Source organism: Bubalus bubalis, chromosome 5, assembly GCF_019923935.1.
Source record: "Bubalus bubalis isolate 160015118507 breed Murrah chromosome 5, NDDB_SH_1, whole genome shotgun sequence".
In the NCBI taxonomy this organism is placed as follows: Eukaryota; Metazoa; Chordata; class Mammalia; order Artiodactyla; family Bovidae; genus Bubalus; species Bubalus bubalis.
This window is the reverse complement of record NC_059161.1, coordinates 117,987,340-118,005,005: the sequence shown is the minus strand read 5'-3', so window position 1 is coordinate 118,005,005 and position 17,666 is coordinate 117,987,340. Positions and strand designations below refer to the sequence as shown.

At 46.5% G+C, this 17,666-nt stretch overlaps 1 protein-coding gene across 10 annotated transcripts in view; it reads right to left on the bottom strand.

Annotated features, from left to right (window-relative positions):
* CD6 (CD6 molecule) overlaps positions 1 to 17,666 on the bottom strand; it is a 45,586-nt gene that overhangs the window by 12,918 nt on the left and 15,002 nt on the right. For all 10 annotated transcript variants that reach the window (XM_025286444.3, XM_025286443.3, XM_006061710.4 and 7 more), the window contains exon 2: positions 554 to 622. In XM_025286444.3, the coding sequence (XP_025142229.1) occupies positions 554 to 622 (69 nt within the window). The remainder of the gene's footprint in view (positions 1 to 553; positions 623 to 17,666) is intronic.

The following is a 17,666-nucleotide window of genomic DNA, read 5'->3' as shown; positions in this document are numbered from 1 at the left end:
GGGCCATATTTCCACTCCCAGTCTCCTCCACTATTTTGAGGGTACTACCAAGGAGGATGGGATCATGACCCCAGAACCTTGAAGGATGGACTTGGGGTTAATGATGGGGTTAAAGATGGGCCATTTCGGTGGATGGCGGTTCCTCTTCCCCAGAACCTGCCTCCTGCTTCTGCCCAGGGTTGAACAAAACTTTGCACAGAGTGGATCCTTAAACATCTGTTGAGTTAAACAAGGCCCCATCTGATGGAACCCCACCACCCCTACCAAGAGTCCTTTAGCTTGTTCTCAACAAATCCTCTTTAAATGCTCACTGAATACTTTGCCCACATGTGCATGATTTTTGATCAATAGCCTCTCAAAGATGGTAGCACTAAGATCTCAAAGTGAATCTAGTAGTGGAACTTTAGGCATTGGGTCAGGAAGGAGAAGTGTTGTCTGAAGTTAGGGAACCTCCCTGGTACCATAAAAACCCATTTCCCTTTTCCATCACACCAGCAGACCACCTGCTTGGTCTCAAAAAGCTGCCTGTGAGCCCAGTAAGATCTTTCCTCACCTGGCTCCAAGGTCTGGCTCTCTGCACGGGTGGTGCTGGGCTGGTCAGATGGAGTCGGAGATGGGTGACCTGAAATTAACCAGCAACAGCTGTGGTGGGTGAGTGAACTCCGGCCTGAGGAGGGCACACAGGTGAAGGGTAGGGGGCACTCACTGGAGCCTGCAGTGTCTACATGGGGCCTCTGCTAAGACAGGGCCCTCAACCTTGGGTGCATTTACCTCCTTCAGGGCACGGAAATTCTCAGCATCCCCCACTTCATCTATTATTGTGCACACGTGCTCAGAAATCAGAGGAGAGCAGAAAGAATAAGTGTGGCTTTGGGGCCAGACCCACTCACTGGCTGAGTGAGCACAGAGGGGTAACTCACTGCTCTTGGCCAGAGTCCCAACTTGTTTACAATAACATTTAAGAAAGTATTATAAGGCTAAAAGGAGACAATACCAGTAAAATACTTCACAAATGTAAGTAGCTCGAAAATGGGAGTTATTATTAGGAAAAACACTTTTGGTTTGGAAAATTTGTTTGAGAAATTCACACCAGACTTTAGGGTAGTTGGCACATCCTGGACTGGAAGCCGTTGGACTACGAAGTACCTTCAGACACTGAGAAACTAACATTTGCAGAGGGCCGATTATATGCCAGGTCTGTATGTAAATACAGTATTTCATTTTCCTTCAATAACACAGTGAGGTAGGTATTAGCATCCACTTTTTAGAAATTAGAGAAGGGAAGCCCAGAAAATAGAAATCAGTTGTCTGTGCCAGACTGTGTCCGTTTATTCTTCCAGAGCCTCTGTCCACTTTGCCCTGAGAGGCTGACCTGTTTGGACTACATCAGCATCTTGTAGGGCCCTTAGGCTTCTGTTGGGCTCAGCCAGTGGTAAGCTCCCACAGAGAGACGAGGGAGGGGAGGAGTGGAGTCGTGGAGTTATGCTCCTGACTTCCTTCTCGTGCGATCCCTTGGGTAGCCTGATCCTTCATCTGAAGGTCATTGCTTATCTCCAGGGGCTCACCTCTGCTTGACTTTCTCCTTCTGGATCTCATTGACTGCTCTGTGGTCTTGTCTCCTCTGGCTAAGGGTGGTGACAGCTCAGCTGCTCCAAGCACCTGGTTATCACATTATTCTTTCCAAATAAGAGCCCTTCAAACTCCTATTTTGAAGGTGCCACCTGTTTCCCGTTGGGATGCTGGCTGATACATGGCCTGAAGCCACCCAGCTAGCAAGTGGCAGAGCCAGGATTTGAACTGGCTCTGAGGAATGGGCTCCATGCTGGGCATGGATATTCTGGTTTGCAGAAGCGTAAAGGGGGGATATGGTTGGGACTGTGAGCTTACTAAGGAACTCCTCTGAGGTTCCAGATTCTCCTGTCCTTAGTTTGGAGCCCTTGATGTCTAGGCAGAAAGATGTGTGCCCACTGCCAGGCCAAGGTAGGTAAGAGTCAATGAGCCTCCTCCATCTCTTTCTGCTCTGTTGTGGCCGAATTAGAGATCCTGGATTCCAGATTCAACCACAGGATGGAGGGGGATGTTGACCCATCTTGAATTTTGTGTAAGAAGTGAGGCTTTTTAGTGTTAAGCGACTCAGCAACAACTAAATGAAGAGTTTTGAGATGTATTTATTATCACAGCCTAGCCCAGCCTGGCCTGAATGATACAAGAGCTGAAGATTCAGGCATGACTACTACACAGTCTCAGCCTCATCTGAGAGTATTCCATGGACTCACTCCTGGATGAGCATACACGCCTGTGCATGCGCGCACACACACACACGCATGCGCGTACCTGCAGACACAGCTCCCCTACAAGCATCCGCCTAGGCTACTCCATCACTCAGACAGAAAATAATCAGACCTTTAATTGCCTGTTCTCACCAACTCCCTGGTTGGCTGCCCAGCCTGACCTCCTGAGGGTGAAATGACTCAGAATTCAGAGCACAGACTCTGCTGCTAATATCATAGTCGGAGCAAGAATTCAGATACCCTCAAGTTAGAATTGCAGAATCTCAGTTCCCACAGCAATGGTCCCAGAACTCCAGTGTAATTGTTATTTCTGTGTGTGCTGGGGAAAGAGGGAGGGGATGGGGGAACTGGAATGCTGGCTGCAGTGCTTGAGTGTGTGACTGTGGTGTGTGTATGTGTGTATGTGGTTGTGGCAGTATGTGTACCCTGATGTGTATGTCTTTGCACGTATATATGAGGGTGTATGAGGCTGTAACTATATGTGTGTATTAGGGGGGCTCTAGCTCACTTCTGTACACCTCTCTGTAGGTCTGAGAAAATATTTCTCATACATAAAGGCACACATGTTTTGAACTAGATCAGAAAACCCTGGAGGGCAGGGCCAAAGTCTGGGTCAGCCCCACATCCCCCAGGGTGCCCAACACAGTGTTTGTTGATTAACTGAGTGAAACAGTGAGCAGGGGGTGTCAACTCCAAGGACAACTGTTGCCAAGGCAGTTCATTAATACCAGTGATACTCGATTTGTTTTCTGTGTCACAGGCATTTTCCTGTCCCTTATCCCAACAGGTGAGGCTGACTTTTGTGTTTGGACTTCTGTGCTGCAGAAACAAAAGCAGACATTACCTCTCAGCCTCCTTCCATCCGGGCCTCAGTTCACAGAGAGCCCAGTGCAGGATCCGCACTTCCCATAACTCATTTCTGCCTATGTTTCACATTTTTCCATAAATTTGATTCACATTTTTGCTGCAATAAATTCATTTGAAAAGGAAACTTTACCCTGTCTTAAGAATTCACTTTACAATGCAAAGATGCCTGAATGTAAAAATATTCATTACAGTTTTTTGAACAGCAAACAATTGGAAAAAGTGAATGCCCATGTGTTGGGAAAATTGCAGAATAAAGATGGTCCATGTACATCATCACATCTTATGCAGGCTTTGTAAAGAATGAAATAGACTTATACCATTTGGAGGGATTTCCATGGAAATTGGTATGATTATGTGAACATGGAGGAACATATGGAAGAACATAGACCAGGTTATGAAAACAGGTAAATTAGAAAGGTGAGTGGAAATTCCCTGGTGGTGCAGTGGTTAGGACTCAGCGCTTCTGGTGCCAAGGGCATGAGTTCAATCCCTGCTGGGGGAACTAAGATCCCACAAGCCAGGTGGCCTGTGCATCAGAGGGCCCTGCACTTAGAAAAGTCTTGGACTTGGTCTAATGCTCTGTCGTCTCCTTGTCAACATTCTTAACAATTTTGAAGCATAAGGTACTGCATTTTCATATTGCACTTAGCCCTGCAAATTATGCTGCTGGTCCTGCCAGTGGGGAAGAGAGGAGGGAGAGAAAAAAGAAACAAGTGATGAAAGAAAGAGAAAAAAGGCTACACTTCAAAAAATCATGTATATAGATGATTGTATATGATTTTATATAGACTCCATCTATATGAGATTAGGTACAGAGGTAGGTATGCAGAAAAATTAGAAAATATAGCAATATAAATGGGTATTTTGTATTGCTTGCCTAAAACAGAAAAGAATTGTAAAAATAAATACACTGAAAATAAAGCCACATTAGGGACTTCCCTGGTGGTCCAGTGGTTAATGCTCCATGCTTCCAATGCAGAGTGTATGAGTTTGATCGCTGGGCAGGGAACTAAGATCCCACATGCTGCACAGTGTGGCCAAAAAATAAAAATGAATAAAGTCCTATATTCTCCCCCATAAATAAAAATAAAGCCACATTATAAATGTTGAAAGACACACAATCATCAATTAGAGACTCTTTGAGGAGATCAGCAAGAACGACAGAGCACTGAAAATAAAATAATTGAAAACTTTTCTTGCTAAGTAGCTCAGTGTTATTTAATGCTCAGTTCATTTACCACCTGAAACTCTTCTGTGTGTGTGTGTTAATTGCTCAGTCATGTCCAGCTCTTTGTGACCTCATAGACCATAGCCCATCAGGCTCTCTGTCCATGGGGATTCTCAAGGCAAGAATATTGGAGTGGGTTGCCATTCCCTTCTCCAGGGGATCTTCCCAACCCAAGGATCAAACCCAGGTCTCCTGCATTGCAGGCAGATTCTTTACTCTCTGAGCCACCAGGGAAGCCTCAAATTCTCGTGTATACCCAGAAAATGGTCTTGAGTTGAGCCCACATTCTGGAAACTTATGGACCAAGAAGGATAAGGAAAGGAGGGGAGGGTTAGAAGAAAGAAGCTGAGAGAGCAACCCCCGGCCCAGGAAGGTGGCAGCTTTTTTAGGCTGGTCCCAAGCAGAGTGGGGCAGGACGTTACCTGGGGTGGCAAGAGGAAGATGCCAGGGAAGGATGAAGTGAAGGAGACAGAGGATGGGGAAAATGAATGCACTGCAGAGCCACCTTTCCCAAAGCCCAAGAAAATGGGCCACTCCTCCCCTTCCTGGGTCACCCAGGCCTGTGGGATTTCCCCTTGGCTTCTGGGAAATGAGAGACACAGGGAGGGAGGAGGTACAGACACTGAGGGAAAGGGGGGTGTTTTCCCAGCCGATGCCCCAGCTGGCCAGCCCAGTGTCAGAACAAGGCCTGCGGGGAGAGTTTCAGGTCCCTGTAGGGGCTGGGGGAACTCAGGCCTGGCCACACCCGGCACACCCACGTAGGGGAGTGAGATAAACACCAGCTACCTTAGCTGAGGGAACCTGCAGCCCCGGCGCCATCGATGTCTCAAGGAACAGGTAGGTGCATGGTAGATGCTCACTGAGTGGATGATGGATGGAGAGATGCTGTGCAGAAGCTAAAGAATGGTGGAGAGGGGCTACAAAACATATACGAGGACTTTCCTGGTGATTCAGTGACTAAGATTCCCAGTGCAGGGAGGCCAGGTTTGATCCCTGGTCAGGGAGCTAGGTCTCACATGCTACAACCTGGTGCGGCCAAATAAATAAATTTAAAAAAAAAAAAAGAAGAAGAAGAACCAGTGTGGGGAACATGGAAGGTGATATTTGCTGAAAGCATATCTTTCTTTAATATCAGTGTATAGTGTTTGTGAGCACAAGTGTCAACAGCCTTAAAAATAAAAAACAAACCAGGCCCTTCTGATCCAGTAATTCCACTTCTGGGAACCTTTCCTAAAGAAACGATCAGGGATACAGTACTACATAGTAGTAAGCATCCACGAGTCGGAAATTGGAAAGTTCTCAATTATTTTTTTCCGGCTGAGCCCATTTGTAACTATGTGACTCAGGCAAATCATTGACCTCACCGAGCCTCAGCAGCCCTTCTGTAAAACAGGAGCAACAAGCACTCACACGGCAGGCTTGTGTGAGGATTGAGGGAGATGATGCAGCCAGGGAGCTCAGTGCCTTGGAGCACCTTGAGCTGCTGTCCTATTAAGTAAAAAGACTGAGGCTATGTAGTTTCTAATAGTAAATATAATAACAACAACAAAAACAACAAAACCCAACCAGAGACCACTCATTTGTCTAGAAAGAAAGGGGAGATTGGTTAGGAAATCACAACATGTAAAAAATATTTGCAAGAAAAAGTAACCAAGAGTTTTTAAGGACATGTTGCTAGGTTAAGTGATCAACTTAATCAGGGAAAGATCAAAGGCAGGAGGAGAAGGGGACGACAGAAAACGAGATGGTTAGATGGCATCACCAACTCAATGGACATGAATTTGAGCAAGCTCCGGGAGATGCTGAAAGACAGGGAAGCCTGGCGTGCTGTAGTCCATGGGGTCACAGAGAGTCGGACACGACTGAGTGACTGAACAACAACGAGCAGGATACACAGTTCTCTCTCCCGCCCAGTGCCTGCCCTGCCCTTGGCTTTAAGCTTCTGAAGGTCTTCCAGAACCCAAATTCAACTCTCTGTTCTAGCCTCTCATCACACCCTGGACTTTTCCTCTGTGACCCCAGCCAACAGACAAGTCTGTACTTTGTGAGCAGTTTCATTGCCATAAGTCCTATGAGATTCTAAGCATCCCATGTGTACCCCAAGGCCCACAGACCCCAGTGCAGCATTCTCCCCAGCTGTTGCTCCGGGGCACTGCTGGGGAAAGGGCAGAGTGTACTCCTCTCCAGGACTAGGACCAGGCCCCTGGGGAAAGGGTAGAGTGTACTCCTCTCCAGGACTAGGACCAGGCCCCTGGGGCTGCAGAGCCCACAAGCTTTGGGAGCAGCGTGGGCCTGATGGCCTGGACATCACCATCAATCATGTTCATGCAGACCCACTTTTGTTTCCTGAGAAAGGTGATGAAGACTAGTTGACCCCAGGATGGCTTGCCTCCCAGGCTGGAGCTGGGGGACCAGATATTCACAGAGGGCAGTGCTGGTTCAGAGAGCGGTCCAGAAACGTCCAACTGACCCCTGGCCCTGAGAGTCACTGGGTGGGCCCTGGACTGCCATTCCCAGTTTGCAGACAGACATTTGGGAGACAACCAGATGGGCACCTAGTGTTCTACTTCCAACCTACGCTGAGGAGAGTCATTGCGTATCTCAGGGATCTCAAGTTCAAAGGATAGGGAATAAGGGAAGGATTGTGTGGTTCTTCCCATTGCTCTGATGGGGAAAGTGGAGGCCCCAAGACATGCCGAGTACCCCCTACAATCTCCAGGCACAGCTCAGTGATACAGTTGACATTTATTCACTACTTTCATACACCAGTCCTTTTAAAAATACTTTAGATGAATTAACTGATTGAATTCTCATAGAGAGTCCACAAAGTAGGGAAACCAAGGAGGAAAAAATTTAGGAGTGATTTGCCCGAGTTGACATAGCTAGAAAATAGCAAAGCTAGGATTCTAACCTATAGAATCAGACACGACAGCAACTGAGTGACTGAACAAGGATTCGAAACCAGGCTGACTGTTTCAAGAACTCACACTCTTAACTAGTCTACTCCACTGGACCGGAATCCAGCATCCTGCTTTCTGGTTCAGTAACCATGCCGAGGGTAAGGCACAGAGATCTCTGAACACTCGGGTGGGCTTCCAAACTCCTCCCAACTCTACCATGCTCAGCCAGCCCTGAACTCAGATAGCCCATCCCCAAAGGTGATATATCCCGTTGTCTCCCACATGTCTAGTGGTTAGGATTCCTGGTTTTGACCTAGGCAGTCCGGTTTCGACTCCCAGTGGTGGAGTACCACCCTTTTGGAGAAGGAAACGGCAACCCACTCCAGTATTCTTGCCTTGAAAATCCCATGAACAGAGGAGCCTGGCAGGCTATGGTCCATAGCGTTACAAAAGAGTTAGAGACGACTGAGCAACTAAACAACAAACAAAGGTGATACAACTCAGCACCCAGTCAAGCCTCAGGGACCAAGTCCTAAAAGGGCCCTGACTGTAAAGATGCACAGAAGGGAGGAAACTGTCCTTTCCCAGGGCAGGAGCCTCTGGGATGGCTTTTGTCCCCTGGCCCCACAACAATGACAAGATGAGGTCTGGCAGCCCAGCCAAAAGCATCCCCACCTCTTCTCCACTTGTTCTCCACACAGCCTGGCTTCAGAGCCACCTGAACTCCCTTGCCTCACTTCTGAGGCCACAGGAGAACTGGTTGGAAAGGAAGAGCCAATCAATGACTAATACCCCCAGGGAATTTAGGGGGAGGAGCCTGAGCCCAAGAGTATGGAATTCCAGTGAATGGTTTTTTTGTTGTTGTTAGAAAAGTCCTTTGAGGTTGTTGATGGAGAGCAATTATGTTTGTTCTTTGTTTTTTAAGTTTAATACTAGTCTTATTTACTAATAGCTAAGAAAAGCCATCGGAGAAGGCAATGGTACCCCACTCCAGTACTCCTGCCTGGAAAATCACATGGATAGAGGAGCCTGGTAGGCTGCAGTCCATGGAGTCGCTAAGAGTCGGACACGACTGAGCGACTTCACTTTCACTTTTCACTTTCATGCATTGGAGAAGGAAATGGCAACTCACTCCAGTGTTCTTGCCTGGAGAATCCCAGGGACAGGGGAGCCTGGTGGGCTGCCATCTCTGGGGTCGCACAGAGTCAGACATGACTGAAGCGACTTAGCAGCAGCAAGAAAAGCCATGACAAACCTAGACAGCCTATTAAAAAGCAGACATATCACTTTGCCGACAAAGATCTGTATAGTCAAAGCTGTGGTTTTTCCAGTAGTCCTGTACGGATGTGAGAGTTGGACCATAAAGAAGGCTGAGCGCCTAAGAATTGACGCTTTCGAATTGTAGTGCTGGCAAGACTCTTGAGAGTCCCTTGGACTTCAAGAAGATCAAACTAGTCAATCCTAAAGGAAATCAATCAGCCCTGAATACTCACTGGAAAGACTAATGCTGAAGTGAAGGGCCAATACTTTGGCCACCTGATGCAAAGAGCCAACTCGTTGGAAAAGACCCTGATGCTGGGAAAGACTGAGGGCAAGAGGGGAAGGCGGCAACAGAGGATGAGATGGTTGGATGGCATCGCTGACTCAATGGACATGAGTTTGAGCAAACTCAAGGAGATAGTGAAGTACAAGGAAGCCTGACATGTTGCAATCCATGGGGTCACAGAGTTGGACATGACTTAGTGACTGACAACAACAATGATCCTTAGTGGAACAGTAAACCTCTAAAATGCTTTGTTTTCTTTTATAATCTTTATTTTAGGGACTTTCCTCGTAGGGCTTCCCAGGTAGCAAGTGGTAAACAACCCGCCTACCGATGCAGGAGACATAAGAGATGCAGGTTCAGTCCCTGGGTGGGGAAGATCCCCTGGAGGAAAGCATGGCAATCCAATCCAGTATTCTTGCCTAGAGAATCCCATGGGCAGAGGAGCCTTGCGGGCTACAGTCCATGGGGGTCGCAAAGTGTTGGCACAACTGTAGCATGCATGCACACACATATATGTATCTATTCTTTTTCAAATCCTTTTCCCATTTATGTTATTAGAATATTGAGTAGAGTTCCCAGTGCTACACAGTAGGCCCTTGTTGGTTATCTGTTTTAATTTTTCTCTTAAAATATGGTTTTAATGTCTAAAATGTTATTTGTGTACATATGTTTTGATATCTAGTGTTGGACATTTGTTTTCAACATTTTCCTTTTATAATTAATATTGATATGAATTGCACATTCTTAATTATTTATGTAGAATAAGTCCTAGAAAGGGAATTATTGAATCAAAGGTAATACCCGTTTTTTAAGCTTTGTTACATATTCCTTAATTGCTTTCCAGAAAGTTGCATCAGCTATCTCAGCAGCAGGATTTGAGAATGCTTGTTTCCTGTACCTGCTCCAACATCAGATATTATCATTTCTCAAACACCATTACCTGAAGCAGGTCACCCTCAGCTCCCATCTGGTTGGCTTACAGCAGTCTCTTAGTGGTCCCCAGCCATCATGCTTCCCACCCGTATCAATTCTCCATACTATCCCCAGACTGATTCTCCTAACATTCCTTCTTAAATTCCAAGGCCCACAGAATGAGACCTAAGTGTCCTCATGGCCCATGAGCATCTTCATGTCCCTTTGGGGGTTTCTTTAATCATCTCATCATCCGCTTCTATGCCCCGAACATACTGAACACGTTTCTGCTTTTAGAAGTCATTCATTTCTCTCTCCGTCTCTGTCTCTCCCCCTCCTTCTGCTTTCCAGTCTCTGCATTTGCAGCTTCCTCAGGTTGGAACACTCTTTCTCCTGTTCTCTGGCCAACTGCCTCCTCTTGCATCTAAGCATTTGGGCTTCTTCTTTTTTTCTTTTTCCTTTCTTTTTTTTTATTGGAGGAGAATTTCTTTACAATGTTGTGATGGTCTCTGCATGACTACAGTAATCAACAAGAATTACTCATAGTCGTATATATATATATCCCCTCTCTCTTGAGCCTCCCTCCCCCTCCATTCCACACCTCTAGGCCATCACAGAGTGCAGGGCTGGGCTCCCTGTGTTATGCAGCAGCTTCCTGCTAGTTCTTGATTTTACACATGATAGTGTATATATATCAACGCTACTTTCTCAATTTGTCCTACCCTCTCCTTCCCCACTAGCAGTGTGTACATGTGTACCCTAAACTCGATGGAAGGCAATTGTTAAAACAACTGGAAAGAAACCCCAGAGAGGCTATAATTCCATTAAAATTAGAAAGAAGCATAGCTGGTTCACACAAGTAATGCATGAGTTGATTCAGAGGGAAGAGCTGTGCCCCATCTTTGAAGGGACTTGGAGAGGTTAGGCTGAGTTTATCACAGAGACCGAGGCTGTCCTGGGGGCTCAGTTGGACAGTATGGCTCATGGCTTCCAGAGGTGACCAACATCCATGACTACAGTGAACAGGCCAGGTGGCACCCACTGGGGCCTTTCTAAACCCAACAAGATTGGGCTGAAATCCCCTCCCCCCAACCCCCTGGAAAAAGACAAAGTCAGCAACTTGGTGTCTTAAATGTATTTAACTTATTTTACAAGATTTTTGTTTGTTCCATCTCATTCTCTCTCACTATACCTAGGAAGGGCCTAGGGACACAAGGAAAACTCAAGGCACAGGCTATGGATTGAATATTTGTGTCTTCAAATTGTGTCAAAAAATTGGCAATGGCACCCCACTCCAGTACTCCTGCCTGGAAAATCCCATGGATAGAGGAGCCTGGAAGGCTGCAGTCCATGGGGTCGCTGAGGGTCGGACATGACTGAGCGACTTCACTTTCACTTTTCACTTTCATGCATTGGAGAAGGTAATGGCAACCCACTCCAGTGTTCTTGCCTGGAGAATCCCAGGGATGGGGGAGCCTGGTGGGCTGCCATCTATGGGGTCGCACAGAGTCGGACACGACTGAAGTGACTTCGCAGTAGCAAAAATTAATATGTTGAAGCCCTAATCTCCACTGTGATGGTATGAGGAAGTGGGGCTTTGAGAGATAACTTGGGTGAGATGAGGTTAAGAGTGTGGGGCCCTCATGATGGGGAAAAAAAAGCAAGAGACCTAAGATCTCTTTATCCTGTGAGAGTATAGCAAGAAGGCGGCCGTCTGCAAACCAGGAAGAGGACCTTACCAGATACTGAAGCTGCTGGCACCTTGATCTTGGACTTCTTAGCCTCCAGAACTGTGCGAAACAAATGTTTGTTGTTTAAGCCACAAACATTTAAACCGCCCAGTCTGTGGTATTTTGCTGTAGCAGCCCAAGCTAAGACAGCACATGATTGACAGAGCAAGGTAATGGCAAAGGTTTCAAGGGTCCCAGACCCGAAGGTGTTCAGTCACCCGGGTCAAAGAAATCAACCTTTTTAACTGTCTTTTGTCACCATATTGTACAACCCAGGATGCTCATCTGCCTGACATCCTCCCTTTACGCCAGACTGAATTCCCCCACTTTCCATCACCAAACCCAGGGGAGGTGAAGGACAACAACTCACAATCTGCATTGAGAGGAAGCTCAAAGATTAGATCAAGCAACACCACTGGCTCTGGGGTATGTTCAGTTCCTGGAACTCCTCTTTTCATGCTCAAGAAAGTGAGGGCGTGTAAGTGACATTATCCTGAAAGCTGAGAAATGAGTCTATTGCTGGTCTGCATTCAATTCCATTAACATGTGCCAAACTCAGACCTCGTGCAGGGCCTGGGGCAGGTATTAGGGAGGAAAGAGTGAATGGGATGATCCCGGGAGTGGCAGAATCCACAGCCTCCCTAGCACCGATGCATCTGCTTCACAGTCAGCACTCTCCGGAAATTCTTTTTTCAGGTTCCAACACATTTATTGTCTTGTAGCAACACAGTTACTAGTAGCAAGTTACTAGTGGAGCAGTTACTAATATAAGAACAGACATTTTATCAGACATACACATATTCGATGTGAACACAAAAATGAACACAAAAACATTCAACATCATGAATCATTGTGCTGTACTGTGCTCAGGCGCTCAGTCGTGTCTGACTCTTTGTGACCCCATGGGCTGTAGCCCTCCAGGTTCCTCTGTTCACAGGGATTCTACAGGCCAGAATACTGGAGTGGGTTGTCATGACCTCCTCCAGGGGATCTTCCCAACCCAGGGACTGAAGGCAGGTCTCCCACATTGCAGGCAGATTCTTTACTCTCTGAGCCACCAAGGAAGCCCAAGAATACTGCAATGCATAGTCTATCCCTTCTTCAGGGGAACTTCCCAACCCAGGAATTGAACCAGGGTCTCCTGCATTGCAGGCAGATTCTTTACCAGCTGAGCTACCTGGAAAGCCCCATGAATCATTAAGGAAACGCAATCAGGTGCTGGTGAGCCACGTCTCCACACTTTTAAAACAGGCAATATTCAAAATACTGATTGTACCAACCAAGTACTGGTGAGGAATACAGGGGAACTGGAATGCTCCTATAGTGTCACTGGGAATGCAAATAGATAGTCATTCATTTTATGAAACCACATGTTCATATAAAGAGTTTTACGTATATGTTCATAGTAAGCTTATCTGTAATAACCCAAACAAGAAACAAACAGGAAGTTCTTTTTTCATGATTTAGAGTGGGGACCTCGGGAACAGACAGAATAGCGATCTGAACCCATCCCTGTCAATCACCAGCTGTGCAACCTTGGGAAAGTCTCTGGGCTCGGTTAGATGGGTTTTAACCTGGCGCTGGGCATAATACATGGACCACATCGGATTGCTTTGAGGAGTGCATGGATGGCATATGTAACATGTTTAGGACTGGTACAGCTGCCATTACATCCCCCACTCTGAAGCTTTGATCCACTTTCTCCTGTTCAGTCCTGAATGGATATGGAAGAGCAGCTGGCCATTGACTATCTTTATGCTCATCCCAGGCATAAAGATGGATCTGAGGGTGCCTCAGTTTTCTCTGCAAAGGGACAATTCCAGTTCCCCCCAAATATCCTTCTTTCTTCCTGCCTCCCCACCTTTCTTAGGAAGTTTAGCAGAGCTGCCTCACACTCACAACTCACTATTCCCTTCCCCACCTCTACAAACATGTCATCCAGCATTCCTAGAGATGAGATGGGGACTGCAGTTTCCATGGTAACGAGTTCCTTTAAAAGCAAAGGCTCTCTGGTCTTGGCCACAAGGCTTGCTCAGGCTCCCATGCCAGACGATACCTTCCCTGCATCTACCAGATGGTAAGATGGGACACCAGAGAGCATAGAGGATTGTGAAAAAAAAAAAAAAAAAATCCCAAGGCATAACAGGAAGGATATGACTCCAAGTAAGCCCAGCAGGCCAGAGACACTGGCCTTTTACTAACTGCGTCTTCTTGATTCCCCCCTAAGAATTCAGACCATGGCAACAGGCGGACATCCCAATTCAGTTGGTCTTGGATGGGGTCCTAGAATCTGGTTTGGGTAGAACCATCTACCAGGTTTTTGGCAGCAGAAATAGCACTGGATTGGAACTGAAGAAACTCGGGTTTGAAAACCAGCTTCTTCCTTACTGTGAAAACCTTGGGCGAATCTCTTCATATGCCCAGCTTTCCTCCCTCACCTCACAGGTAATAAAAACCTCACAGGACTGAAACAAGATCACATAAAACTCCAGTACCTTGGCCCCAGTAAGTAACCAAGAAGACCCTGCAGAATCAATAAGCACAATGTATGTGTGTGATAGATGTGTGTGTGCCTGTGTGCAATAAGTGGTAAAAGCCGAATATAAATAAAATACAAAGGGTGAGGGCTTCCCTGGTAGTCCAGTGGTTAAGAATCTGTCTTGCAATGCAAGGGACACTGGTTCGATCCCTGGTTTGGGAAGATCCCACATGCCGCAGAGCAACTAAGCCTGTGAGCCACAACCACTGAGGCCCATGCACCAAGAGACTTGGCTTCAAAACAAGAGAAACCATCGCAGTGAGAAGCCTATGTACCACAATGAAGAGCAGCCCCCGCTCACCACAACTAAAGAAAGCCTGAATGCAGCAACAAAAACCCACCACAGTCAAAAAATAAATTAATTAAATAAAAAAATATTTTTTAAAAATTAAGCAAAAAATACACAGAATGATCACATTCTTACAACTATCATGCATAGAAAAAAATGGCCAATGAGACCTCATAGAATTGAAGATGCTGATGTCTTGACTCCAAAACGATACCTTTCTATTTATAGCTTAGAAAAATATTCACTGACATGTTCACACGCAGACATGCACAGGGATTTTTACCACAGCACTGCTTGTAATCAGAGAAAATTAGAAGTAATCTAACAGCTCACGAGCAAGAAATCATTAAAGAAACTGTGCTATATTTATAGAACGAATTACTTCATTAAAAAAAGTGAACTAGATCTATATCTACCTACCTGGCTAGATCTTCGAAATGTATTCTGAGCAAGAGAAGTAAGTTGTAGAACAATATGTCCAATATGATACCGTGTATAGAAAATATGGTGGACGTACTATCTATTGGGTATTGATACATTTTTGTGTAATAAAAATATAAAACATGGAAGAGAAGGGACACACCACACTATGGAGCATGAGTGTTCTGGGGAGGGAGGGATAAGAAAATATTTCATCTGCATCCCTGTGGTTTTCTTCATTATTAAAATAGATCTGAGAAAACATGGCAAGAATGTCAGCATTTCTTCGGTCTGGGTGGTAGGAATGTCTAGGGGTTGTGCAAACACTCTCAGTGCACTTCTGCGTGTTTGCAATATTTCTAAATAAATGTCTAGTGGTGGTGGTTTAGTCACCAAGTCAGGTCCGACTCTTGTGACCCTGTGGACTGTAGCCCGCCAGGCTCCTCTGTCCATGGGATTCTCTAAGCAAGAATACTGGAGTAGGTTGCCATTTCTAGAAGGCTGTATAACGGGGTAATAACAACAGTTTTTATTACAGGTAGGTTTTTTCCTTTGTATTTCCGACGTTGCTAAATTCTGTAATTTTACATTGTATGTCATGTAATGATGAAAACGAAAGCAACACTTTTAAAAAAATGACAACACATGTGAAAAAAGCTTTGTGAATTGCTTGAATCATATCACTGCCCCTGCCAATGAGTCTTGTGTGCTTACTCGGATGTTTTTTAAATTCTTTTGTTTTCATCACGATGCTCACAGATAAGTACCATTATTCCTACTTTACAAATGGGGAAATTTAGGGTCCAAGAGAGGTGGAGGAACTTCCCAGAACCAGGGCTCATAAGAGGCAAAGCAGGATTGGAACCCAGACAGAGGGTTTCCTAGACTGCCTGCTCAGGAAGTTACTGCAGGAGAGGTGACTTTTGAGCCAGGCCTTGATGGTCAAGGGACATTTCATTGGGGCATATTTACTGAAACAACAGCTTTATATATGTTGTCATGCAGAACCCACATGAAAACCCTGTGAGGAGGTGCTATTATGAGACCCATTTACTGACAAAGTGGCTCAGAGGAACTATTACTAACCCAAAGTCGCAGAGCTTGGTGGTGACAGAGCCAGAATAGAAATCCAAGTTTGTTCTCCAGTCACCCTTCCCACTGTGCCAGGCAGTGTCCGCAAGTGAGAGGAGGAGAGGGGCATTCTGGGTAGGTGAGCACAGCACGTGCAAAGGCCCAGAGGCAGGATAGGGCCTGCCATGTTTAGCTAGAAACTCAGGTATGTGAAATGCAAGAATAAAATCCCCAGAGCCCAGCCCTCTGTGCAAAGGGCAGGGTTGGGTTTCAGTAGAAGCTGAAACTCTGCTGGGTCATGCAGGATTTTCCAGGGGGCCCGTCCCCACCCACCGGCTCACAGGAGTGACTCTGGGTCAAAGTTGCCGAGAGCTGCTGGAGCAGCAGTTTCTGGGTGAATGAAGCTTGTGTGTGGGCAAGAGGCGAAAATCCCCCCAACTCTCAGGGAGTGATGCTGACACCTTCCTGAGATGGTCTAAAGCCCCCTTAAGAGAAGGGCACCCTTAATGTCAATATCTAGAAGCTGTTGGAAGTCACTGGCACCCTTCCTAGGAAGGCAACACAGTCCTTCTCAGCAGGAGGTATTTCGGGCTTGGAACAGAATGGGGACCAACCCTGGCTCAGCATGTGCCCATCAGCCCCAAGGGGCCCCACCCCTCCCACCATCATCCACCTCCACTCTCTAAACAAATCCAGACCCAAATCCAGGTCAGAGGGGAAGCTGAGAAGACATGGGGGAATGTTCAGCCTGAATCTCCAAGGCCATCTTCTGCCATTTAGCAGCCGAAGGCCAGCAGCGGTCAATGGCCACATGGACAACCAGACCCATGAGTTCAAGTCCAGGAAATAAATTTGGGTTCCCTGGGTGGTGGTAGCATGTGTGTTTACCTGCTTTTACATACGGCACATGCTCTCTAATTACTTTCCGTTGGACCCACTGAAGTCTCAGTTTTCCAGATGAGAGCTCAAACTGACTTGCTCAAGGTCACAGTCACTAAGAGGTAGAGCCGGAATTCAGCTTCTGGTTTCTCTAAATTCAAGCCCACGTCTGGGCTGTGGGGCCGTAGCATCACCCCACACTCCCCTTCATAAGTCTTGTTGTCTAGGAAGCTTCCAAGGTGGCTCAAACTCCTTTCACATTCTTGCTTATCCCAAACCTTAGTCAAGAAGGTGCCCTTCCTCCCTTCCTTCCTTTCCTCTTTTCATGACTCCTTCTCTTCTCCCTGCAATCCTCCCTCCCTTTCAGCCAGGCTCTGTACCAGCCCTTCACCATGGTGGGGGACAGAGGTATACTCATAGTTGATTATGATCAAGCAGAAGTGCTAATCCAGGCATCAGAACAAAGTGCTTTGCAAAGAATAGAGATGAGAGGCCATAACTTTGACAGGGTCAGTTGAGAGGGGTCTTAGAGGATGAGTAGGAGTTCTCAAGGATGAGAATGTGATGGAGAGCAGGAGATATCCAAGTCTTTGCCAAACAACCTGGGGGATCTAACATGTATCTTTCCAGAGGGTGAGCGGGCTTGGAGGCAAGAGCACGTGGGGCAGTGAACTTTCACTCTCCATGTCACCCGTTCTCCTCACCAGTAGCCTGGCACCACAAGGCTTCCCCCATTCTTCCTCACAAAAGTGCTTGAGCCCTGACTTAAATGCTGAGAAGACATTGTTGCTTTCTCAGCCCCTGAATCCCAGTGATGGGTAAGATCTCTGGCCAGTGTCTCTCCCCATGGTGTCAAAAGAGGCCTTCAGGACTTCCCTGAGTGGTCCACTGGTTAAGAATCCTCCTGCCAATGCAGGGGACATGGGTACAACCTCTGGTCCAGGAAGATTCCACATACCACTGGGCAAATAACCCGTGAGCCACAACTACCGAG